Raw genomic sequence first — 25,525 nt, 5'->3', positions numbered from 1 at the left:
CAAGGACACGGATTGTGAAGCCTAAAGTCTGCATATCAATTCAACAGAAAATAGCTGCATTTGGATGGTTAAATAAATTAAATTCAAGTATTAAGCCAAAAAAGTCAGCGATCTTTGAACCTGAAACACAAAATGTGAAACTAACTTACAGTCAAGTTTTTAGAACGTGTGTCGTGTCTGTTGCCGTGGGAGGCATAGGACTTTAGGGCCCAAGTCTGGATTTCCATGACAACAGACTAAAAATGACCAAACTTGAAAAGACGATCCAAAAGGTGAAGAAAGAAATCTGAAGGTGAAATAAACTTGAATTTCTTCAGATTGCCAATTCTCCACTTTCCACTTCTCTCAGTTAGAAATATATAAGTATCTATATTTTGACTGTCAACTTTAGGAAATGGACTTATTACTTTTCACAGTTCAACACTAAAACTTGCTTCCGCAGTTTCACATGTGTTTTTCAGCGATTGCAGACGCTCTCAGGTCTGTAAACAGCTCGTGTGTGAGCGCGTCGGCCGCTGTGATCCTCGTGGTAGGATTCAGGTCCAGCAGTTGGTCTAGGAGCTGATAGGCCTCATCAGGAACCCCGCCCCAGCCCCTGTCGTCCTCTGTCTCCATGGTAACAGTCAGTGGCGTGTCGTCCGGTCTGACGTGCTCCTGAGTGGGTCGGTGAGTGGGCGTTTCATCTGGGACATGGGCTTTTTGTGACACGGGGCCGTTGTTTTGAGGTAGAGGAGTGACATCATCAGGGGACGGTCTGCGCCCTCTCAGCGTCTCACACAGCACCCTAAGGTCCTGGCGAGGGAGCTCCCGGCTACATACCACGGATTTACCTGAAACAAATCGAATACATGTAAATACTTGTTAAAGAAGGCACATGTTAAAGAAGGCACATGTTACAAGATTACAGTAGAAATAGTGTAAATGAGCAAATGTGATGTGATCGGATTTTTTTTTTTTTTACTATAGGGGGCGCCATAAACACTCAATGTTAATGTCGACAATGATGACAAGGACTAGTCATGACCACAGTTTAATTAAGAATCACTGTCAAATGTAGAGTGACCCATATGAGTTTATCATAAATATGAGACTTGAAACTTAATTATTGTCTATACCTTTCACTGCTCTTCAAAATAAAAATTATAACAAGGAAAGAAGTCTATAGACATTTAAGTGCAATGCAAATAATGTGTCTTTCCTTTAAGCAACTGGTCAAACCAAACTAAATATTGGCTGTTGTTGGTGATTTAAGGCTGAAGAAGCGCAAAAGTCATCACAATTTATCTGTCCATCTCCAGTCAAGGTAATACTTTTTTATTGTCCAGTCCATTTACAAGAGACAAACATGTTTGTTTATTAAAACAAAATGGCACAAGAATTCCTAATATAAAGACATCAATGAAAAATTCTCTACTTGCACTCTTTTTCTCAGTCTGCAAGGGAATCGGGAATGTTTTTGTGCGTGCGACCTTATGGACTGACTCTACAGAGTGGAGGTGTAAAATACAAACCGAATGTCTTGGCTGCCTGGATGGTCTCTCTGGAGCCGCGGATGGTCATGATCTGACTGAGAGCGATGAGGTCGTCACTGGCTTTAAAGAAAGGATACCTCCCACTGAGCAGAGAGAGCAGGATGACCCCGGCTGACCACACGTCAATGGCTGAACAACAGAGAGACATATGCTTTTTACACTGCCCCTTCAAACACAAACACTGCCCGTGGTCTAAAGCTGACCTGTTCCCTGGTTTGGACACTTGGTGAGGACTTCTGGAGCCCTGAAGCCTGGAGTCCCAGCCCGAGGTGCGATTTGCTGCTTCCTGTGGGCAACAGCAATGCAAAAAGTAATGTAGAAAAACATCAGTTGTAATCATCTGGACACTGACTCTCATCCAAGAGTCATCAAATAAAGTCTGGGAACTCAAGTTTTAAATCCTACTTTGTGTAAGCCCTGCTCACCTAATCTCTTTACATTATAAGGTTATATCTAATCACTGCCCGACTGAGATGGCTACAAAGTAGTTACCCACACCGGGTTGTGTCGTGTCGTGTTGCTTCTTACACAGTTCTAAGCCTGTGTGCATTTACCTGGACAAACAAATGTTACAGACGCGGTCTGTGTGGTAACAGCTACACGTGGCACCGAGCGGCACAGCTCTCTGAGGCTTCCGATTGGCTCCCTGACTCTTTAGAAGGGCGAAGCCACGACTGGCTGGGTCCTCCGCTTTAGTCACCTTTACGAGCTGGACAAAGAAGAGTAAGAGCTCAGGACAGGGACATGTGTTGATTGTATAAAGGTAGAATATGTGGCTTACTTCAGTTCGTGAGGACGTGAGTTTGGTGGTGGAAGCAATCTGAGAACAGCTGTTCATGTTCCGCTCTCCAAACACAGGGCGCTGCACTTTACGCAGACCAGGCAAGTCCTTTACAAAAGAGTCAGGAGGATTTAGCTTAAACTGTGTTGATGACAAGTTTTGGATGAGAAGCAAAAACATGAAATAAAAGAAGCAAAAATACTATTGTCTGTACGATTTGCCATCATTGATATCTATGTTGAATATTCAATGAAAGTCAATAAAACAAAATGTAGCTACAATCTGTGTAAACGGAATCAACTCAAAGCTAAAGTGACACATCAAAAAGAGATTATGACTTAAAGATAGTTTATATATTAATTTAATATTTTCATTTTTTTCCAAAAGACATTTCTAAATCTCTAGTAGATGTATGTAATTGCAGTTGTTTGCTCTTGTGTGCATTACTTGGTTTAGTTATATTCATGTAGCAACATTTTGTTCTGCTCTACAAGGTTCCCACTCTTCATACACATTATTTGTATATAGATATCTGCCTTTAAACTTGCTCTTTAGTACATCGACAGTCTGGCGATGATTTTTAGGCTTAAAAACAGCACGAATCTGGGAACCTTGAAACAGGTTCCCAGATGTGGGAACCTTGAAACAGGTTCCCAGATGTGGGAACCTGTTTCAAGGTGTTTTTATGAGGCCCAGAGAAGGAGCAGAGAAGACGCGCTCATAAACAGGATTAATGAACACACGCGACAGAAGCTAAATACATCTCCAGGTATGTTTTTGACCAGGGAACACTCACGTTTGAATGCAGGCCAAGAAAACCGGATAACTGGCCTAGTCAAATTAAAACAGTTTTTTTTAAATGCATGTAAACCTGGGAGATGACGAACTACGCTCCTCAGGCTGCAGGCTAGCATGTTTCAGTCTGTTTAGGGCCGCTTCGTTAAATTTAAAGTAAAAACTACCAGATATTTTAATGTGTTTATTTCAGCTTATTTGCCAAAAGTGTGGTTATATGCACGAGAGCCGTTTTTATTTGCATTTATAGCTGCCAAGTTTTCGTGCCAATGTTCAATTACTAGACGTGCCTGAACGTCTAATCTTCGATCGCACCACTCCTTTGACCTGCTGTAGACTGGGATATGAGTGGACCGACAGGTTTTGTTTTTCAGTTGTTTACCGCACTCCGAGTTCTCTGTGCATGTAACTGTAGTGAGTGTTAGAACAAGGTTAAAAGCTATAAACATATGACATAATGTGTACTTTAAGTGAGAATCTTGCATTCTTAAAGCCAGAGCCCCACACCAGTGCTTTCAGAAGAACACACCACCTTGAACTGCTTGGAGCGTGCAGTGGAGAGTGCAGCGACAGTGCGACGTTTTGGGGCCACCTTCCTGGAGATGGTGGTGGTGGAGGAGGTGGAGGAGGAGACAGGGAGAGGAGGGGGGGCAGAGGTGGAGGCAGTGGGGTGGGTGCAGGGGGAGAGGGCTTTGGTCTTCTGATTGTGGGCCGCAGTGCTGAAAGAAGGTTTGCTCCTCTGGGTTTTAGCAGGAGACCCACCACCTCTGTGTGAAGACCTGCCAACCTTCAGGAGGTCAATCTGAGTGTCCGCGGTGCCCTGGGCCAGGCCGAAGTCTACCAGAGCGTACCTGAAGGAGGTAGAAAGAGTAAAAGTGTGAACAAGAAACTCAAAAATGCACTTTGCGTTTAAATAGGGATTATGCTTGGAACATTGAAATATGTGAAATATGTGTACCGGCAGCCATTTTTCTGTTAACAAACATCAACCGAAATGCAAAAACAACATTAAAAAGTCAACTGAAGTGCAGGAAACAACTTGATAAGCTGCTGGGTACCTTGAATACCGGTACTTTGATTACTATTTGTTGTTATGTCTATAATGACAAAACAGAGACAGTGGTATACAGGCGGTGACTTTTATGGATAGACAAGCAGACTTGTGGTGGTCAATATTTAGTTGATAACAATTGCCATTAAAAACACTAAACTTCAAATCAGAAGTTTGTCCGAACCCACAAAAGTGAAAATGCAGATGGAGGTGTTTCCCAGGCAAAAGACCTGCTGAGCTGAATGGTACACAAGAGTAGGCTGTGTACCACGGGGGAGAGGAGTGAGCTAAACCACAATAGGTCACAAATATGTACAGAAAACCCCATCACTGTAAGAGGGTGTACTTCACAGCTTTAATTTAATCTAATGAGCAGAAGCACTGGGACTGATGTCACATTTTCTCCAAACGCCAGGTTCTCCCAGTTATCCCAGCACACTCACAGTGCCAACAAATGAAGATGCAATAAGACTATGTTTAACATGATTAAAAATAGATCTGTAGTTTTCATCATTCCTTTGTCTTCAAGAACTTCAAGAAAAATTAAAGCCGTGGTAGCGGCGATGATGGTTCCCGCGCGACCGCCTTCCTGCGCGACCGTGTTTTAATGGCGATTGCCCTGACACTTTATTCTCTAGACTTTATTCTTTAGACCCCCTCCTCCCTGTACCTCTGTCACCTAGCAACAGAGACCTGCCGCTAATGCTAAGACCACGGTATGAGAGGAAATGTTCCATCAAAATAAAAGAGGAAGAGGAAGTGAAGGCATTCATTGCGCCCCTGCTGGCTCGGACCTGCAGTGTGGGGGCGCCCCAGGGCACTGTCCTCGCGTCCTTTCTCTTCCCCCTTTACACTGCAGACCTCAGACACGACACGGACAGTTGTGTCCTGCAGAAGTTCTCTGATGACTCTGCCATCGTCGGACTCATCACGGACGACGATGATGCGGAGGACAGAGGACTGGCGCAGGACTTTGTGGACTGGTGTCAGCGGAACCACCTCCTCATCAACGCGGGGAAGACCAAGGAGATGGTGGTGGACTTCCGCAGACGCCACCCCACTGCCCCCTCACCAGTGAACATCCAGGGACGGGACATTGAGAGAGTGGACTCATACAAGTACCTGGGTGTTCATCTGAACCACAAACTGGACTGGACTCATAACACAGACGCACTGTACAGGAAGAGCCAGAGTCGGCGCTACCTCCTGAGGAGACTCAGGTCTTTTGGAGTGACAGGGCCACTCCTGAAGACCTTCTATGACTCTGTGGTGGCATCAGCCCTCCTGTACGGTGTGGCCTGCTGGAGCAGCAGCATCACAGAGAGAGAGAGGAGGAGACTGGACAAAGTCATCAAGAAGTCCAGCTCCGTCCTGGGCTGTGCTCTGGACTCGGTGCAGGAGGTGGGGGACAGAAGGGTCCTGGCTAGATTCACATCTATGCTTGACCATGAGTGTCACCCCCTGCAGGACACTCTGTCCGCACTGGAGAGCAGCTTCAGTGACAGACTGATCCACCCTCGCTGTGTGAGGGAAAGGTTTCAGGTCTTTCCTTCCTGCTGCTGTCAGACTTTATAACAAACACTGTTAGTCCTGAACACTCGCAATACTGACCTAACCATGTGCAATTCTGTCATATGTGCAATTACTGTGAAATTCATGTCCAATCCATGGGAGGTTTTGTCTATGGGAGTTTTTGTTTATAGGAGATCTTCTACTGAGAGTGTTTTTCAGACTTCCTATAAGTGATCGGTTCTTTTCTTCTGCATCAACCTCTGTATCTACCGGCGTTGCATTAATGAAATTTCCCCATGTGGGACAATAAAGGAATATCTTATCTTATCACTGTCCCAAGTTTCATGTGCCTAGGCCAAGGATTAAGAGTTTCATGTTTTTTTTTTCTTTTTTGAACTAGTCGGCACTGTTGCAACGGGCGTTCTCGCAACCTCCATTTTATTCGAGTTGGGGCCGAGTCGATCGCGTCTATGTCCCCATGTGTGACATTCATCAACGTTCAGGGGGTCAAAAATGCCCAAGCTGTGGCAAAATGACCATGAAAGAAGAAGAATAAGAAACCTGGCAAGAACTCGTCGCATTCCATTCCATGGAATGGCTCGATCCAATGAAGGATTTGTTTACCATAAGTAGATAGATTCATCACACTTGAACACAAATTTATTATGGAGCATTTTAAAATCTACATTGGTTCAACATAAGGCTAACTGAAAATTGTGTGACACAATCCCAACAGGAAAGAAGTTAACTTTTGAGTTTACAGTGTCAGTTTCTTAATATAGCTAGTAATGCTATGAGCCATCCATCCATCCATCTTCTTCCGCTTTATCCGGGGCCGGGACAGCAGTCTGAGCAGGGAGTCCCAGACTTCCTTCTCCCCAGACACTTCCTCTAACTCCTCCGGGGGGATCCCGAGGCGTTCCCAGGCCAGCCGAGAGACATAGTCTCTCCAGCGTGTCCTGGGTCTTCCCCGGGGCCTCTTCCCAGTGGGACATGCCTGAAACACCTCCCGAGGAAGGCGCCCAGGAGGCATCCGGAACAGATGCCCGAGCCACCTCAGCTGGCTCCTCTCCACGTGGAGGAGCAGCGACTCTACTCCGAGCTCCTCACCTTATCTCTAAGGGAGCGCCCAGCCACACGGTGGAGGAAATTCTTTTCGACCGCTTGTATCCGCGATCTCGGTCTTTCGGTCATTACTCAAAGCTCATGACCATAGGTGAGGGTAGGAGCGTAGACCGACCGGTAAATAGAGAGCTTTGCCTTTCGGCTCAGCTCCCTCTTTACCACAACGGTCCGATGCAGCGACTGCATCACTGCAGCCGCTGCACCGATCCGCCTGTCGATCTCACTCTCCATCCTTCCCGCACTCGTGAACAAGACCCTGAAATACTGGAACTCCTCCACTTGGGGCAAGGACACCCCACCCACCTGGAGAGGGCAAGCCACCTTTTCCGGTCGAGAACCATGGCCTCGGATTTGGAGGTGCTGATTCTCATCCCAGCCGCTTCACACTCGGCTGCAAACCGTCCCAGTGCATGTTGCAGGTCCGGGTTTGATGGAGCCATCAGGACAACATCGTCTGCAAACAGCAGAGATGAGATCCTGTGGTCCCCAAACCGGACACCCTCCAACCCCCGACTGCGCCTAGAAATTCTGTCCATAAAAATTATGAACAGAACCGGTGACAAAGGGCAGCCCTGGCGGAGTCCAACATGCACTGGGAACAGGTCTGACTTACTGCCGGCAATGAACACAGCTCCTGCTCCGGTCATAGAGGGGCCGGACAGCCCTGAGCAAAGGGCCCCGGACCCCGTACTCCCAGAGCACCCCCCAAAGGACACCCCGAGGGACACGGTCGAAAGCCTTCTCCAGATCCACAAAGCACATGTGGACTGGTTGGGCAAACTCCCATGAACCCTCGAGCACCCGATGGAGAGTATAGAGCTGGTCCAGTGTTCCACGACCGGGACGAAAACCACTCTGCTCCTCCTCCTATGAGCTAGTTACGTCACAAATGCTACAAACTGCAGAGATTCATGTATGATGTGATGTATCAATATGAAAACCAAAAGGACAAACTGGACTCACTCTTTGGTCTTCCTGTTGTAGAGGAAGTTGTTGGGTTTTATGTCTCTGTGAATGATTCCAAACTGATGGATGTGCTTCAGAGCTTTCAGCAGGTTGTAGATGTACAGACGCACCTCTTCAAAGCTGAGCGAGCTGATGATGTCCTACAGAAATAAACAAAACAACATGTATGCTACTAATGTGACAGCAAGAGAATAGTAGCAATAGAATGTGCATGTACCACGATGGGTCTATGCTCCAGGTAAGGCATGACGATCACCACGTGGTCCTCTTTTCTGAAACAGTACGTCACTCCAATCACATTTTCTCCCCCTCTGAAGAAAACACAAGTGCTTTAGAGCTTCGGAAAACATGGTTGATTTTTAAACCCTGAAGTGTTGTCAGCTTTCATTAGTGGGGTAAAGGGATGGGAGATATATCAGTGCTAATATTGGTACTGATAAACTTAAATTGATTTCCTCTACAGATTATTTGTTTTCTTCTAAAGGCTAAAGAGGTGGGGGTAAGTTTACACGATCAAAAAAAATTCTAATTTAAAAAAAAATATATTATATCTGAGAAAATAGACTTACAACAGTTACAACAGAGAATGTTCATTTGTGAACTTAACTACATATTTACTTCAATGTATGGGGCTTGCCGTAGATTTTAATGATAAAGATATCTAGAAATATAGGCTATCAGAAATAATACTCTAAAATATATCTTCTATCTAACCCAGTCACGGTGAGGCACTGGAGCTCAGCAGCGATCCGCGTCGGGTGACTTGTGGGAATCAGGTGTTTGAGGGCAAATTTCTGTCGACTCCCATCATGCATCTGGGCTTCTCCCAAGTAAACAGAGCTGAAAGTACCTGCAAACAAAAGTTACATTTCATCTGTTGTCCTAAGGCAGGTAAATGACATGAAACTTTCAATTAGACAAAAACAGACACATAACTTGACATTTCAAGACTTTAAACAATAAACAGACAACAAATCTGATACATTACAAAGAAAACAGACTATTTTCAGTAAAACAACAATCAGAAGTAAAAAGATTTCAAGACAAATAAAGATAAGATCATCTTTGGGTGCAGGATTGGTTAATGTTCTATCAATTTAAAGAAAGAAAAAAAAGTAACTGTGGTACAAACCTTTGTAAAACCACCAGACCAAGTGTATAGTGAATGAATAATGGAATAATTCAAAGTGTTTAGATGCCTGATTGTTTTGTTCTAAGCTTTAGTGTAATCCCATGTTACAATTTTCAAATAAAATAAAGGGAAAAGTCCTAAAAACCTGTTATAAAGTTACATTAAGACTCGTACCTTCTCCAATTTTATCAATGACGCGGAACACTTTCGATATCTGAGGTATAGCTTTGTAAAGGAGCTCGATGTCAGTCTCTACATCTGCTGAAAGAAATATGGTAAATACATATACTTTAACACACAGTTCAATGCGTAATTTACTTATAAATCTCGCGTTTATTTTTCCTCACTAGAAACTTTACTCCTCCTGTGTGCTCTGTCAGGCTTAGGACAGTCCTCTGTGCTGATCATGGCTTCGTTGTGAATAGGAACCACTTCCATCTGAAATAAAGGATTTAGAGCATAAAATATAGTCTTACCGACACCGATGTAGATCTTTTGTCAACACTAAATCGATACAAAACACTTAAATACTCAAATACCGTTCAGAAATGTATTAAGACATCCGGACAGTGCATACTTACCGATTTTGCCAGTTTGAAAGAGCAAATATCCCGAAATAAACGTTTTACAATCCCGTCCGCAAGTTACGACACATTTGCCTTAGTGTTTGAATCCTAAAAGATGTGAATAATGTGAAATAAAAGCGATAAAACGGTCCAAAAGAGTTTTAGGCGAGAGAAGTTCCGCCAACAACAAACCCCGCGCCCAAAGTAAGTGACGTCAGGGATTTATCGCGAGATTTGCGTTGAAGTCACGGGACAGACGTTTGTAAGAGGATTTTTTATGAATGAAAGTTTGGTGAGGTCATTTCTTCTCGAATTTTTTAATCTGATATATATTCTTTACCCGTTTTGAATAAGCAAAACATATGAGAGACGAATTACAAGTTTCCACTAAAACAAACTAGCAAATAAAATGAACAATTATATAGTATTGATAAACTGTTCTTGTTTTGTGTAAATATTTTTTTCTAATGATTGTGTGCTGCAATTCCACTCTTCCCCAGCTCACAGTTGAAAAAGACATTTCGATTTCAATGGGTTTTTCGTGGTAAAATAAACAAAATAAAAAAATGAAACTGAGACTCTTAAACTGTCAATTATAGCTAGATTGAAACTAAATTACATTAAATGTATTTATTTACTCAATGCAGACAAACATTTTTGGGAAAATAATAAATATTGACAACAAACACCAGGAATGTATATGAACAATATGAACAGTGAACTTCAATATAACTAATAAATAACAATTCAAACAGATTGATAATAAATAAATATGTAAATTCAACCATTAGAACCAAAACAAACACTAGGTTCTCACTAAAATATTCCATCAAAGATTCCAACAAAGGCATCCTCTTCTTTGATCACAACGCTGCAACAACAAGAACGACATATCACAGGTTAATCTAGCACTAAATTAGTTTAATTCATTTATTTGGTTTCCATTACTTTTACCTGTTGTTCTGAGTGAAATGTTCTGATATATTGTCCATTTGTGAGAAGAAATCAAAGCTGTTAGTCAGTGGAATCTGCACTGAGCTCATTTGTTGAAGATTTACAGACATCTCTTCTCCAAATATTGTAGGCTTTTGTCCAAGAACCTAGACAGAAAAATGAGATTTGTGAGTAATTCAATAAGTGTTAGTATTTTGTACATAACATCTGTAACTGTACCTTTTTACTTAAATCTAGAGTAAGTCTGTTTTGAGGTTGAGCCACAGCCGATGGGGAAGGCTGCGGGCTGAGCATTTCAGGCTTAATCTTAGATGAAGTCCACCTAAACATAATCCCATTCATTAATATTTGCAATTTACACAGATGTTTAGCCTGGATTCAGTGTCAAATTCATGGATAACATTTCTGTCAAAAAGGCTTTGAGATATAAATAAATGTAGAAAGTACCAGTTTTTGAACCTCTCTTTGAAATTAATACATCCCAGAGATTTGGCTCTGATTGATTTAAAACTGCATTTCTAAAAGCACATTTTATGTATTGTGATTTTAATACATTTGATATTTTTAATTGTTTTGTAAAGCACTTTAAACTGCTTTTAGTATAAATTGTGCTTTACAAACGATTGATTGATTGATTGATTGATTGATTGATATGATTTGTGGGTTAAATAACCCAGGAAAGGAAATCCTGTTGACACTAAGGTAAGATTCAGATTCATAAATATTGTATAATATAATATTGATTTTTACCTCTTTTCTGTAGCATAAGATGGCACACAGTGAACCGATGGAGCAACAAAGCCTTGACAAAAACATAAATAATATGTAATATGTAATTTACATATATAATATGTAAAAAAATAGTGTGTTCAAACATGGAAATGACCTGTTTTATTGTATTGCACAGTCGATGTTGCTGATGTTTCGCAGGCATTGACCAAGTTCTCCTCATCAAAGTCGTCCCACTCGTTTCCAAGGTCAAAGTTGATGTTTGGGACTTGAAAACTTTGTTTATTGAATGCTTCCTGGCTCGGACTCGGCCATCTTGGGGTACTGGGTGTAGGGATGTGTGACTGACCCATGGCGACTCCTGGTTCTGAACACAAATATGGAGATCAAAGTTAAAACAAGACCTACATTGTAGAAAAAGCTTCAGTTGTAGTCATCTGGACTACCTACATTACCTACATTATTTGTGGGTAACCCTATGCAAATATATTATTTTGCACATGCAGGGATCAGCAAGCAAGACTCACTTACAATTTCAAATAACTTTAGCTACTGATTTAGAAAACATGATACATTTTTCATATTTCTTTATAGCCAGAACATATCCAGATAAGTATATTTAGCTTTCAGGGAAATCTGGTGGTGAAAGAAAGAAGGTGTTTTTTTAAAGTGCCTTATTTTCTGTCCTGTAGTATTGACAAGTGTTTACATTTTTATTTGAGTGTGTTTTTGGTGTACCTTGGTGGTAAGTTTCATAAATGGGGGGCTTCTGGTCCCAGACTTCAACACAGTGTTCTTCATAATCTTCATTAAAAGAAAGTGATAATGTAATACAACTTTCTTAACGGATATGTAGCTTTTCCATTTAGGCAGACAATGAAAAGAACATTTAAGGAGACATAATATGTTTTTTCAGGCACTTAGTATTGAACTATAGCATAAGTCAGGGGTGTCCAAACTTTTTTCACCAAGGGCCGCATTTTGAAACTTAAACGGGGAAGAGGGCCACGAGCAACTTGAAAATGTCGAATCTGTTGAATGACAAAGTGAATCATTCGAAATTTTGCATTTGACGTAATTTGCAATGAGCCTCCACACCTTTAATTATACCTAGAACATTAATATTAGGTTGGTATAACATCAATATGCCTGATTTTTCCCAATTTCACAATAAAAAGTACTAGTTTTTGTTGTTTGGGCCAACATAGCAGGAAGCTGGAGGGCCAACAAAAATTGGTCTGAGGGCCGCATTTGGCCCCCGGGCCCTAGTTTGGACATGCCTGGCATAAGTAGATCATCATTTTATATTTTGTTCAGCTGCAATATTGATCTAAAATGGCTTTGTAATAGAAAAAGGTCCATTGTGATATTTTAGAACTTTACATGTATCACTTAGAGTCATCCTTTTTCAAATACTCCAAGTACAGGGAAGTGGGTGGGGATAGGTGCACTCGAGCCTCGGTTCCAGGACAATAGGAGGAATCAATCTAAATACATTTTTGAGTAAACAAATGATGAGGAAACGCTGCTGATTAAAGTTGATTTGCCCATAATATGTCTCCTTTAATACAGAAGACAAGAGGAACACTCATACTCTTCCTTTACCGTCATAGAGGTTGTCTGAGTCCTGTTCTTGTGTCAAATCTACTGTCTCGATGTAAGGCCTGGCTGGGACCTTTTCATAACTTCCTTGATATCTTCAAATTAAATTAGTAAACAGTACATTAGTGAAATTGTTTACAGATGAAGACGTATGATGTTTGTAGTTTACCTTGGCACAATCTGCATTTTCTCTCTGGGTTGATAAGCGTATTCCTGCATTTTGCTGCGGGCCATCTCCTGCGTCTCCTTTTTCATCTAAGACAGGCACAAATTATATGGTAAAAATGTGTTTTGTCGCAGTTTGTTTGCTAGAGTTTTCGTTTGACTGTGTCACCTTGAGCCGTTTGGATGGTGTTTGGATCATTGTGTCACATCTGGTCTTCAGGTCATTCAAATATGAAGAGAACTCCAGGTTTGCAAATCCTTTCTTTGGAATGGTTACACCTATTTTACCTAAACAACAAAAATGTTTTCAGTGTTATATGAGAGTTTCATAACTCTCATAAGAAACACAGTTTAATTAGTGAGCTGCATTAAGAATTTTATACAGTTCTTTTTAACATTTTGAATATGACTTAATCCATCTTACTTACAGCAGTCGTGGGCACACAGGTTCTTGTTCTTGCAAAGATGGTTGCATTCTCTTTTATTCCCCAAATCTTTGAAAACAATATTTATTTAAGCACAAATTTAAATATCACCTGACAAATCTAATAAACCAGACCTTGGGGAACAGCACCATATTCTTTCTGCTCCCGACACTCCTTTTTGACATTTGTCATTTGTTGAGAATTCTGTGTGTAGCTTGGATAAGAAACATTTCCACTGGCTCCTGCTGAGTAATACACACTGAACTTGTGCTGAACATCCAGTCCCACTGAAAAAGCAGAACATTCAGGGGTGAACAAACAGATGACACAGGGAAGTAGATCAAGCCTCACCAGTTTTGCACCAAAACAAATATTTTGCATCAATTACAGGATAAATGAAGTTCCTCCTTTTGGATTTGTACAATTTGAATCAAATTGTGAACTCTTAACTCGTCATTACTCTCAGTGCCAAATTCAAGGATAACATTTATTGTCAAAGAGGACAAAGAAAGTCTTTGAAACAGCTCTTTGAAATGAACAGATCCCCTTTGACTTCTGTCCATTTAAAAAATATATGTTTTTATTGTATTTGAAATCATTTTTTTGGTATTGTGATTTTAATTGTATTGTGATTTTAAAATGGGGTGCACTGTGGCAGAGTGGTTCGAGCTCCTAATAAGGAGCTCAAGTGTTCGAGTCTGCATGTCCTCCCTGTGTTATAGTGGCTTCCAAAATGCATGTGTTTGGACGGTGGGAGGTAAATTGGCAACTCTAAATTGGCCCTAGTGAATGAATGTGAGAGTGAATGTTTGTCTGTGTGTCTATGTCTCTGTGTTAACCCCTTTTAATTGTTTTGCACAAAGCCCTTTCAACTGCTTTTAGTGTAAATTGAGGACCGAAAAAGTCAGAAAATGAAATCCTGGCGTCACTAGCATGAGATTCAGAGCGAAGCTGTGGAAACCTACACTGGTGTGGCAGTCTTAAAATGAACCAAGCCCTGAATAAAGTTGAATTGAAAGAACCAATCGTCCCATCACTTTATAATATAAAGTATATCTATTGCTACTATATATATATTATTATTATTATCATTATAATAAAACAGATCTTACCATAATCAGAGCTGATGAGGTGCACAATAATCTCTTGTCCTTTTGAAGCTCTGCTCAGTTCAACACGCTTCGACCATAACCCGCTCTTCAGCAGCACAGAATCTCTGAAACACATAACAGTCAATATTGTTATTTATTACAACGACGGGTTGATATGTTTTATAACAATAATCTTACGCGACTTTCTGTAGGTAGACCACGCTGTTGTCCGCGTCGCCGATGATGAGAGACGTGTAGTGCAGGTCGGAGGCAGTTCTTTTAGTTTGCAGCTGGGAGAGATTTTTTAGGTTGACTTTCACCACTATCTCAGCCGTGGTGGGGCTGTACCTCGGGAGCTGTAAACTAGAGCTAGTTAACATGATGTAATATGTGATGAATACACGACTGATTAAATGAAAGAAAATGATATTGTGCCTGCTCAATGGTAAGATCGTATTTAGGGAGGTGAATGACAGCTTCTCGGATCTGGTTTCCAAATGGAGGGTGTCGGTTTAAGATCTGGAAAAAGTACATTTTAAACAGAGAAATTAGACATTGTTTTTATAATGAGTGACATATTACGCACATTAGACACAGGTTTTTTAGTATGATGAAAATAATAATAATAATTTAACCAATAACCAATAACTTGAACCAAATTCTATTATTTTAAAATCACATATTTAGCCAAATCGCACATTTGTTATATCTAAAGATCTGTACCTGATCTGGGGCTAAAAATAGACAGAACTCACCAGTTCTATCTCTCTTGCATTTGTGTCCTCTATTTTAGTGAAAGTGGTGAGCCCAGCGTTGACCATGGTAGTGGACAAACTCGGCCCTAAAACATAAGTGTGCAAACTTTAGATCTCATATTCTGTATTAATGACATTTTAAACGGAAATATGAAACACACATGGAATAAACTGATTATATAAAAAATACATATTATGATTTTGGGGGTATTTAGTATTAAACTATAACATATGTACCATGTATCTACCTCTGTATCTACCTGCGTTGCACCAATGAAATTTCCCCATGTGGGACAATAAAGGAATATCTTATCTTATCTTATTATTTTACATTTATTTATTGTAAATATTGTTCTTAAACAGCTTAATAGTAGTAAAAGATGAATTGACTTCCTGTTCAAAATGGCAGAACTGATAAGCTTTCTTGTACCAAGACGCAGATTTCATTCACGCATCTAGTAACTACCTATTTTCTCCAGTTGTCTGGACACATAGGGCGAGTTCTCCCACAGTTTGGCTTTGAAACACTTGGACAGGATGGTGGCGCTGAGCACGGCAGAGAAGCCCGTCTTCAGTTTCAGGCTTAGAAATTCACACAAACCTTTGGAGACAAAACAGATTCAGAACAAAAATGTTATCACATTTAAATAATTAGTCAGTTGATGTAATTAGTTACAAAATTCATGTATTTTCACAAACTAAAAATCGAATTTAAATATTAATAGGAATGTACTGGTTGTAAATGCCTTTGAGTTGTCAGAGGTCAGAGAAACCTTCTTCAGTTTCAGGCTAAAAGTCAGTAAAAGTTGTCAGAAAGTTAGAATTTCAATTGTAACAGGTCTTTCTCTCATCAGGAATTGAGTTAGACTCTATCGACCTGCAGCAGAGGGAATTGCAATAAGAAGATAAACAAAGCTAGCTTGTCTACGATATGATAATGTAGGTATGCAGTTGTTATCAATTCTGTTTCCTTTTTTCTTAAATGTTTCTTAATTGCGTGAATGTTTTTATGATTTGTGAGCTGTCATATTTTCCCCTTGCCCCAGGTCACCCTTGAAAAGGAGGACTCGATCTCAATGGGTTCTTACCTGGTTAAATAAAGGTCAATAAATAAAAACAAGTAAATGAACATAATTTGACAGTAAAAATGCTCAGAACAAGTCTGGAGATGATTTATTGAATTAAAACAGTGCAGAAGAACTTGAAGCTCTACCTATGACATCACAAGTGTAGATGCAGCTGTTTACAACTCCAGGCATGTTTTTGTTGAGGGAACAATGCTGTTGTAACATGGTTAAAGGTTCCAAAAATTAACATTTGGCATAATATGCGTCCTTTAAATTAGACTTACATCTACCAATGCGAAGGCCATTTTTGAAGATCCTGGCAGTGTCCTGGATCAGTCCAAACTCCTGGATGGTGATGGAGCACAGCTGAGCCTGGATCAAGCTAGAAAACAAAAAACGCAAATGTAAATGTGTGGAAAAACAACTAAACAGCGAGCGTACAACAGTGTCAAATGCTGCAGGACCGACCAATTCACTTTCATGTCATTGGTTCGGATCTTTCCTTCCATTGGGAACCTGCAGGAAATCACATTACAGTTTTGCAAAATAGTATATAGCAGCAGTTTTGCTTATATATTTGGAGCCAGGTGGGTTTGCAGTGCCAGCTAAGGCCTGTTTGTGACTTTCTGACCTGATGGTGGTGCGGTTCTTGTCCCTGTTCAAAGTGTTCAACAGCCTCTTCTCATTCATACGCAGCTGGATGTCACTGAACTCTTTGTTTTTTGACACCAGCTCAATCTAAGAACAGCACAACAGCTTTCAGGAGATCTTCTGAATTTTGATTGTCCATAATTTAAGTGTTCTCTTTATACAGTACAGATACGACACAAATACAGTGTAGTGTAAAGATGTGTCTAACTGTAAAAAGTAAAACGCACCAGGTCTGATAGGCTTTCTGTGCCTGAAATTTGGCGGAACTGTTTCATTGTCTCGAAGGCGACGTAGTAACGAGCCATCAGCCGCCCGGGCTCTGGGGGAATAGAATTTAATAGTTAGAATTATAAATATGTAGTGCAAATGATAAAAAGACAAAGAAGAGCCATTTGTGACCTGTTGGCTTAATGTTGATATCTTCATCCATGTGGATCAGATCGATGGATGAAAGAGCATTCAGGTTCTTGAGACAAAGTTCTGTACAAAGTGATTGACCGTAATCAAAAAGCTTGGTATATTGTACACATATATATAATATATGGTGAACAATATAATACAAATATTGATATAATAAGAATAGAGTAGCAAAACAAAAGCATGTATATTTTCAAAACAGAGTTGTCTGTTTTTGAAATTAACTCAAATAACATCTAATTCTAATCCTATTTGTGTTGAACTAAAACTAAATCTAACATGTTTTTCAGAAATCTCTTTTGTGTAGTGAGTAGAGTCAGTTTTTACATGCCGACCTTGTAACTTGGACTCAATCCCATGTCTGTCTAAATCAGCAGAGAAACCTGAATAAAGAGAGTGACACTTTAAATCTACAGTAGAACCATCATTATTAGATTGACACATTGAGAGCGCACCCTTAGTGTTTTATGATAAAGAGAGTGAGTACTAACCGTAGTGTTTGGGGTTCCTGAGGGCCCTAATATAAAGAAATGTAGAGCGGATCCAGTCTAGAGCCATGTTGACATCACTTATGGTGTGGAGGACTATTTCAGCGTTCAAGTGCTCCACCAAGTTCCCATGTAAACTGGGGGAAAACACAACGGTTAGGTTTTAAAGTGCAGTAAGTTCCTATAAGAGTCAAGAAGAGCTGTGATAGTCAGTACCTGCTTTCAATAATCTCCATCCCATTCATTAAAGACAAATACTTGTCTTTGGTGTGCATCTTCGTCAGGATCACAGCAGTCGCTGAAGTGTCAAACTCAGGGGGGAAAGCAATGAGTATGCTAATTAATTGATGAAATAGAATGCTTTTTCAACTTGTAGCTTATTTTCCATTACTCTATTGTTATAGATTTTTTTTAACTTAAGCTGTTTTGTTGTTAGTTTGTCAGATATGTGTCTGTGCTGTAAACAAATCCATTCACTTCTTGTTCAAAACTGTAGAATTGATAATTGACATTTCACTGTAACGAGCAGCGGATGTCTTCATTTTTCAAATAATGACAACAACGTTCAGGGAGGTGGGCGGGGATAAGGGATAGGTGAAAACAGAAAAGTTCGGAGCACCCAAGCCTCAGTTGCAGGAAAATACAGGATTACTCAAACAAAAATAAAAGTTTGTTAAAGTTGATTTAGCAAAATACGTCCTCATGAAGTTAAACCAAAACATGTTCTTGAAATAATAAACATGTTTACAGTGCCTAAACACTAACATTTACACAAATATAGATAGTTATACACTGTCACTACAAATGCTTTATTGAACACATATAATAATATTAGAAGCAGCAGAGTATATATACAAATAGAGTGGTTATTTGGACTTACCTGTGGGCGTCCAGCTCGGCCAATCATCTGCAGCAGGTCGGCCTCGCTGTACTCCTCACAGGCTCCTGCCACATACTGCGTCGTGGACTTGATGACCACCAAGTGAGCGGGAAGATTCACCCCCATCGCTAAAGTCCTGGTCGTAACTACAAACAAATACATATATTTCAAGGCTGCACAATACACCGCAAAAGAATCGATATTGCAATATTGGCTGACACAATAATCAATACTGCAACAAACTAAAAGGCAGACTTTCTTTATTATTCTATATTTATAGTTCTAAATAAACCTTTTTTTAATCTTGGCTTTGTCAATCTATTCTGCCCTAATATATTTGCACATCTTTTATTACAATTATAACTTTGATTACTTACAAAGTACAGGAAGATCTCCATCAATGAAGGCCGATTCAATCAACTTCCTGTCTGACAAATCTACTCCAGCGTGATGATAGCCCACTCCAAAAACCAACATGTCTGCGTCGGAGTGAGAATGATGAATTTTGTACACACGCTTTATCCTGCCTGAAAATGTGACTCTTTCTACCTCTAAGTTTGGAATCCAGAATAGAGTTGGCATATTTCATCAACCTAAAAACAAGAACAGATATGCAGCTGTCACCAGAGCGATCACCGAGAAGATATGAGCGTCTTGAGACAAACCTTTGCTTGTGCTCTATAGTCATCAGAAACCGAGCATCTTTTGCCAGAACTGCAGCTGCCTGTTGGGCCCCTTTCCGAGTCGTGCAAAACTGACAAAACGTGAAATCATTTAAGAGCTGCCTGAATCATGACTAGTTTGCAAAACCGATCTAAAATTTTACTTTAAAAGTGTTCAGAGTAACCTTTCTACCTGCTTGTCTCCAAGGAGATGTTATTGCTTGTCTGCAATGTTTTACTGTATGACATCAAACCTATCTCTCTTACACTTCTTCAACTGCAGGTGTTTTATTGCTTAAAAACAACCATTCTTACAATGAGTATGGGGGCCTCTCCACAGATGTGACCTGTAAATTGGCTAAGTGGTGTCGCCTGCTTGTTTCCATGGAGAGATAAGTTAAAGTACATGTTGTACTGGGAAACTTTCCAGGCAATACTAAATAAAGCCAGTTAGTCTGTGTAATTGCACTACTGAAGGCTCATTGTTTTTTAATCAATATGGTTTATTTTTGGGATTAAGTCAATGATTTAATCAAATATCACCAAATATCACATAACATTGCAGTTTATAGATTAATTTTCTGATCCAAAAAACAGAAACATCCAAATCTGACTAAGAATCAATACATGAAATGTGCTTGTCTGTTACAGAAAGAGCACATACCACTAAAGAGGGCTTTTGTTCAGAGTAGGTCTGGATGATGTTGGCCATCTTGTAGTTCAGAGTTAGGTCAAACTTGAACTCCGTCTGGGTGGGGTTACAGGGAAAGCCCAGCACCACCTTTCTCAGCTTCACCGGGCGATGGCTCTCATCCATGTTCAGGTAAGTGGCTGGGCCGTTGCTGTCACACAACCAGTCAGCGATCTGAGCACATAATGAGAACAACGTAATCCACATGACTAAACAGTAATCATATCTATGGTACGTGTATGTGTAAAAACAACTATACATATCTCCTCAAACAAACACAAAGAGGCAAAGGCGACAAGATCTATGTCACAGGCAGTTGTAGTTTAGCCTGAAGAAGCGTATTAGGGTGTTCGAAAAAGTCGATTCACCTAAATATTGCAATACTCATGTCATGATACTGGTATCGATACTCGGGTATCGTATTGAAATATTTTGCTGATGCATATTAATGAGCTTTCTTTGTTGCCTGGATTTCAGTTGATTTCCATGTCAATACTGGCCAAAATGGACACTGAGCCACCGCCACCCAGTAAAATCCCACTTACATAAACACCTAGACTGTGAATTTAACCCTCTTTTTTCCAAGTGTCATAGCAGGGTCTTCTTACATCAGTGATGTTTGGAATTGTGGCTGAGACAGCCACAAACCTCATGGATGCAGCTCCCTCTGGGTTCTGAATGGTTCTGTAGGTGTTCACGGTTTTCATGCGACTCACTACCACCTCCAGAGTGGCTCCACGGGTCACATCTTTGACCACATGAACCTAGGGCAGGACAACTCAGAAGATTAGAATTAAATGTTTTGTGCCACACGTTTGGTAACAATTGAAACTAGACACAACTGCATGGAAGATATTTTGCTCCATCAAATTTTTTATTTGGCATCTTGAATCTTTGCTGTACATTTTTGACAGAAACTTTTAAACACAGAAAATGTATACTGCAAAATGCAGCGAAATTTAAAATAAAACTGTTCAAATGTTTTTTTCAGGGTTAAAAATTCTGTGTTAGACATTTAGACATACAAGTGCGTAGTATATTCAACAAGTTCATCAACTCGCCTCATCAATAAGGAAAAGCCTGACCAGCTGCAGTAGGCAGTTATCTTTCCATTTCCTCGTCATGCTGTCCCACTTTTCCTGAGACAAAAAAAACAGAAAAAATATTTTTAACTTAGAGAAAATACAGTAACCTCTTCATCATTCAATAAACATAGGCCTTCACAGAAATACGCCCAAGCAGTGTCGTAATCCAGATATGAAATGAGCTAGCTGTTATGTTGAATTGTTTATTATTGACCAGTATAAGTTCATGTTTTCTGCGCCTGAATCAGAAATAACCAGAGGTGGAAGAAGTCCTCAAATTTCTTACTTAAGTAAAAATACAGATAAAGTAGCAAAATACTACTCAAGTAAAAGTATGACATGAAATAGATAAATTCTAAATCGACTGAACTGAGTTCCTGTTTTTTTAGCTGTTTTTATTTGTAATTTTCATTTGGTCAAAGTTGGAACGTTAAATCAAACTATGAACCAGGCATCGAACAATATAGAAATTTTGTTTTGCGATTATCATGGACAAAATAATAATAACTATCACAACTTATTTAAATGACTAAAGGTTTACAAATTAAACATAGTCAAACGACTATACACTTCGTCAAGTGCTTAAGTTAAAAACACACTTTGTTTTGTGTTATAGAATTACCTAGGCGAAAATCGTGGAAAAGTAGTTTTTTGGGCACTATCTGGTGGATTATGGAGCTTATCTTTGTTGGCGATTATCACGTTGATAAAAATTTTACCACAAATACATTAGCTGGTCTCAAAAATGTATTTTGTAGTTATTAGTCCAGTTAAAAAACATAGTAGAAAGTACAGATACCTGCTCTGAAAAGTAGTGAATTAGTGCAATACTTTTAGTTCTGTACTTTGTTACTTTCCAACATGGTCTGGAAATAACATCTAGTAATACATTCCATTCAAAGGTATATGTAAGTGAAATGTATTTTCCTGTTGAGTGGTCCCTACAGGAGTGGTCAGGATGATGTGCGAGTCCTGAATCTCGAAGAAGTCGTCGATTTCTGTGTCGCCCGTCAGCTCCTTGCACTTGAGTCCCAGTGGGCTGAATTTTCTTTTCCAGTTCTCAAAGCACTGACTGCACAGGGCCTTGATAGGTGCCACTGAAACGACAGCACATCTTGTAACATCTAAAACATGCCCTTGAAGCGATCACTGCAGAATGTCACAAAAGATGCATAAGGAAATCATTTCAGTTTGCGGAAAGAAAAAATGCATAATGTGTTTTGTCCTGTTTTAGACCAGGATTATTTACTGTATACAGCCTTGAAGTCAGCCCATGGTTCTGAGGTCTCCATCAACTGGCGGATGATGGCCAGCTCAAACAACACCGTTTTCCCAGATCCAGTCGGGGCAGACGCCACAAAATTCCTCCCAGTGTAAAAAATCTGAATATGTGGTATAAATGAAAGAGTTGGTAAAAGAAACTGTGATGTGACGTTTTTTATTTGTGTTAGATCTTACATCATCTAAAGCTTTGGACTGTACGTAGTTGAAGAAGGGGAACTCAAAGACAGATCTGAATTTGGATGCTGGTAAAAGTTAAGAAAGATGATGCAGAGGAAATGTTATTGTATTAAGAAGAAATATTGTAGATAGAAGGAACTGTAATGTGAGGATACGTATTTCAGACACTGGTCTCAAAACACGAGATGACCCTAGAAACAAACGGAAAGACCATTTTACATCAACCATTAGACTACAATTAGATATTACTTGAACAGTTTCATTTTAATACAAGATTGCTTCATTTCACACACAAAAAAAATGTCTGCCTTGGGGTTAAGGGTTAATATTATGATATTAGTCCTTGTTTTGTCCCTGGTTTAATCCTGTTTTAGTTTTGCTTTGGTCCTGTTTTAATTCTTCTTATAGAAATAGTTTAGTCTTGCTTGTCAATTCAACAGAAACGTGTTAAACCGTCTGTAAAATTACCCACAAAAGTGAAGAATGTCACTTTATACTAACTTCCATGGGTTAAATCTTACAAAAGATATGCACAATTTTGAACTTTTGCATATCTTAAAAAAATTCCCGATAATATAAATTTTTTGATACATTGCCCACTTCTACATGGGATTCGAACAATAAGGTTTTCTTCAAGATTTTACAATATTCAAGATCTTTTTACTATTATTATATTATAAAGTATAAGTGACTTCAAATGTACTTGGTCTAAAATATTATATAATTAGAAACATTTTAATTCCACATCAGTTAACATGTACATCAGTAACAATGTACATTTTCACTTTCCTCCCGACATCTTATTGCCTGGTTCGCCATGATTCATTACGTCAACAGTCAATGGGAGAGCTTACCTTATTTAACCCCACCCCATCCCAGTAATCTCCCTCAAACACATCGTGGCAGCAGTGGCTCCACAGTTAAATCCCCATCACCACGAGCTACAGAGGCTGCGTGTTCAGTTTAATGAGAGCGAGCAGCCAGCGAGCCGCGTGTTAGCCCTCTATAATGCGCTGTGGGGCACCTTGTATGCAGAGCGGCTGAGGTGTCATGGGCGGGACGAGCGCTCTCTTTGTGTCCCCGAGCTCTGCCGCTGCCGGTTGGAGGGGAGAGTCGGTGGGGGACATGGGGTGGACTGCCTGGCGAATTGTTGATCGTGGTGGCTGGAGCAGAGGAGGTGGCGGGGCTGTAGCCATGGCAACCTGACTGGAAAAACTTTGAGGTCTATATGCTGTCTGACTGCTGCCACAGGTGTTTGACAAATCTCCGCCATTACCCGGCATCTGAACCTTGAACAGGCTGTAGCAGAACAGAGGAAAAAAGTCATTATTACGGTTCTAGTAATTATGTGTCATGTTTAAGGCTATTCTTTATTAGAAATACCACTTTAATTTTCAATAATACTGGTTTGTCACATCTCCAGTCAATGGGTTGGGTTCACTTGCAGGGGTGTCACAATATAACATTTTAGTGATACAATTATTGTGAGAAGAAACATCATAATTTAACGATCATTAACAATAATTTACATTAAGAACAAACAACAATAAAATACAAAATGTTCTCTTCAATTTCTCTAGCCTGTGACCAGCTTTATGAAATCAAACGTTCTGAATGATCATGTCAAATTTATACATTTTTAATCCACTAATAATATGTAACAAACAGCCAAATATTTGATTTATTTTATTTTGATTTACCAGGAAAGTCCCACTGAGATGTAGCACCTTTTTTGGTACATAAATGCTTTTGCTTTCAGGTTTACTTATTTAGAATTTAAACTGAACTGATATAAGTATTTTTGCTTAAATGGTCACAATTACTATTTTTATAGTTTGTACAATTATATTGTGACCTGAATAATTGTGATCATCGATTAACCTATTATTCTTGGCATACCAATTCACATTGCAAAATTGTATTTTAAAATGGTGGGGGAAGGCATGTCAGTTAAATTCATGCAGAAATGTTATTGTGTTATTATATAATTTTATTTAAGATTAATATTTCTGTCATTACTGGGCCTAAACACATGAAACTGGTGCAAAGTTCAACAACTCTGTCAATAGAAATATAAGTAAGTATAAATAATGTACTGATGCAAAAAGTGGTGAAATTATTCAATTTAAAAGGCTTGATTGTGATTTTCAGTTAAAAATTATGTTAAGCTACGTCATTAAAAGTCATCTAATATAAGCATGTGAGTTTTTGTTTGGGATATTTTATTCAAAAACCTTGCAGCTCCTACAAAGTTATGTAGGCCCTGCTCCTAAAAAATTATGCCATAAAGTTTTGTCCAACATTGGACATTTTTGTCCAACATTGGACATTTTAAAAACATTTTCAGACCCAGTATAGTCCCCTAATAGTTCTGTTTTCGACTAAGCATATGGTGCCCATAATATATGTGGCGCAAAAATCACTAAACTACTGGCGTCCCTCTGAAGTTTTTATATTAGGAAAACATTTCTCAAACAACCAGGTAGGGACTTTATCACACAACTATAATGAAAGACAGAAGAGTAACTCGAAAGCTTAGGAAACATTAAATAGTAATAAACAGTTTAACATTTAGTGACTCGCCTTCTTCGTGGATGAGGGATTTCGGTGCAGTCCATGGACAGAATCTTCCCATTACCAGCTATATAACCAGATGCCTGAGGGGCTTCATCGCTGGTTCTGCTGGCTCCAAAGAAATCCCCGAAGCCCTCACTTACCCACAGATCGACAGGTAAGGCTGAGCTATGGCCTTGGGTGACACTACTATGACTGACTTTAGTCTCACCGTCACCAATGTTAAAATTATAGGACAGTCTGTTGATTGATGGCAAGATTTTCAAGTCAGAAGATCTTTTAAAAGGGGGTACAAATTTCTTCTGAGTTGCCTGTGAAAGACCTGGAAGAAATATTAAAAGTGTAGTGTATGTTGTATTAAAGCAGTC

At 39.7% G+C, this 25,525-nt stretch overlaps 2 protein-coding genes across 3 annotated transcripts; both read right to left on the bottom strand.

Moving 5' to 3' along the window:
* Window positions 1–335: 335 nt before the first annotated feature.
* cdc7 (cell division cycle 7 homolog (S. cerevisiae)) lies at window positions 336–9,634 on the bottom strand. Of its 2 annotated transcripts, none has more exons than XM_072441813.1 (12): window positions 9,476–9,634; window positions 9,242–9,332; window positions 9,069–9,155; window positions 8,477–8,612; window positions 7,980–8,073; window positions 7,760–7,902; window positions 3,641–3,959; window positions 2,314–2,421; window positions 2,087–2,241; window positions 1,736–1,818; window positions 1,512–1,661; window positions 336–830 (listed from the first exon to the last, which is right to left on the bottom strand). In XM_072441813.1, exons 2-12 carry the CDS (start codon window positions 9,330–9,332, stop codon window positions 445–447), a joined length of 1,752 nt encoding a protein of 583 aa, XP_072297914.1. In that variant the 5' UTR covers window positions 9,476–9,634; the 3' UTR covers window positions 336–444. The 2 variants fall into 2 exon arrangements, with proteins under 2 accessions (XP_072297914.1, XP_072297915.1); XM_072441814.1 differs by having other exon boundaries at window positions 338–830; window positions 3,896–3,959.
* Window positions 9,635–10,140: 506 nt separating this feature from the next.
* On the bottom strand, window positions 10,141–23,878 carry hfm1 (helicase for meiosis 1). Its single transcript, XM_072441812.1, has 36 exons — window positions 23,608–23,878; window positions 22,739–22,774; window positions 22,581–22,648; window positions 22,372–22,504; window positions 22,068–22,219; window positions 21,099–21,176; window positions 20,646–20,801; window positions 20,011–20,211; window positions 19,350–19,438; window positions 19,234–19,277; window positions 19,062–19,163; window positions 18,685–18,830; window positions 18,021–18,115; window positions 17,808–17,941; window positions 17,652–17,699; window positions 17,299–17,379; window positions 17,127–17,218; window positions 16,880–16,986; window positions 16,717–16,764; window positions 16,533–16,630; window positions 15,648–15,782; window positions 15,182–15,267; window positions 14,862–14,945; window positions 14,625–14,782; window positions 14,448–14,551; window positions 13,470–13,622; window positions 13,339–13,404; window positions 13,080–13,198; window positions 12,915–13,000; window positions 12,749–12,840; window positions 11,882–11,947; window positions 11,301–11,510; window positions 11,165–11,216; window positions 10,634–10,736; window positions 10,415–10,560; window positions 10,141–10,331 (listed from the first exon to the last, which is right to left on the bottom strand). The coding sequence occupies exons 1-36, from the start codon at window positions 23,864–23,866 to the stop codon at window positions 10,277–10,279; spliced, it is 3,882 nt and encodes a 1,293-aa protein (XP_072297913.1). The 5' UTR covers window positions 23,867–23,878; the 3' UTR covers window positions 10,141–10,276.
* Between the last annotated feature and the right edge of the window lie 1,647 nt (window positions 23,879–25,525).

This window comes from Eucyclogobius newberryi, unplaced genomic scaffold (assembly GCF_026437365.1).
Source record: "Eucyclogobius newberryi isolate DKJ021-1_F unplaced genomic scaffold, fEucNew1.0.hap1 SCAF_12, whole genome shotgun sequence".
Classification (NCBI taxonomy): Eukaryota; Metazoa; Chordata; class Actinopteri; order Gobiiformes; family Gobiidae; genus Eucyclogobius; species Eucyclogobius newberryi.
The sequence above is the reverse complement of the archived record's forward strand: the minus strand, read 5'-3'. Positions and strand labels throughout refer to the sequence as shown.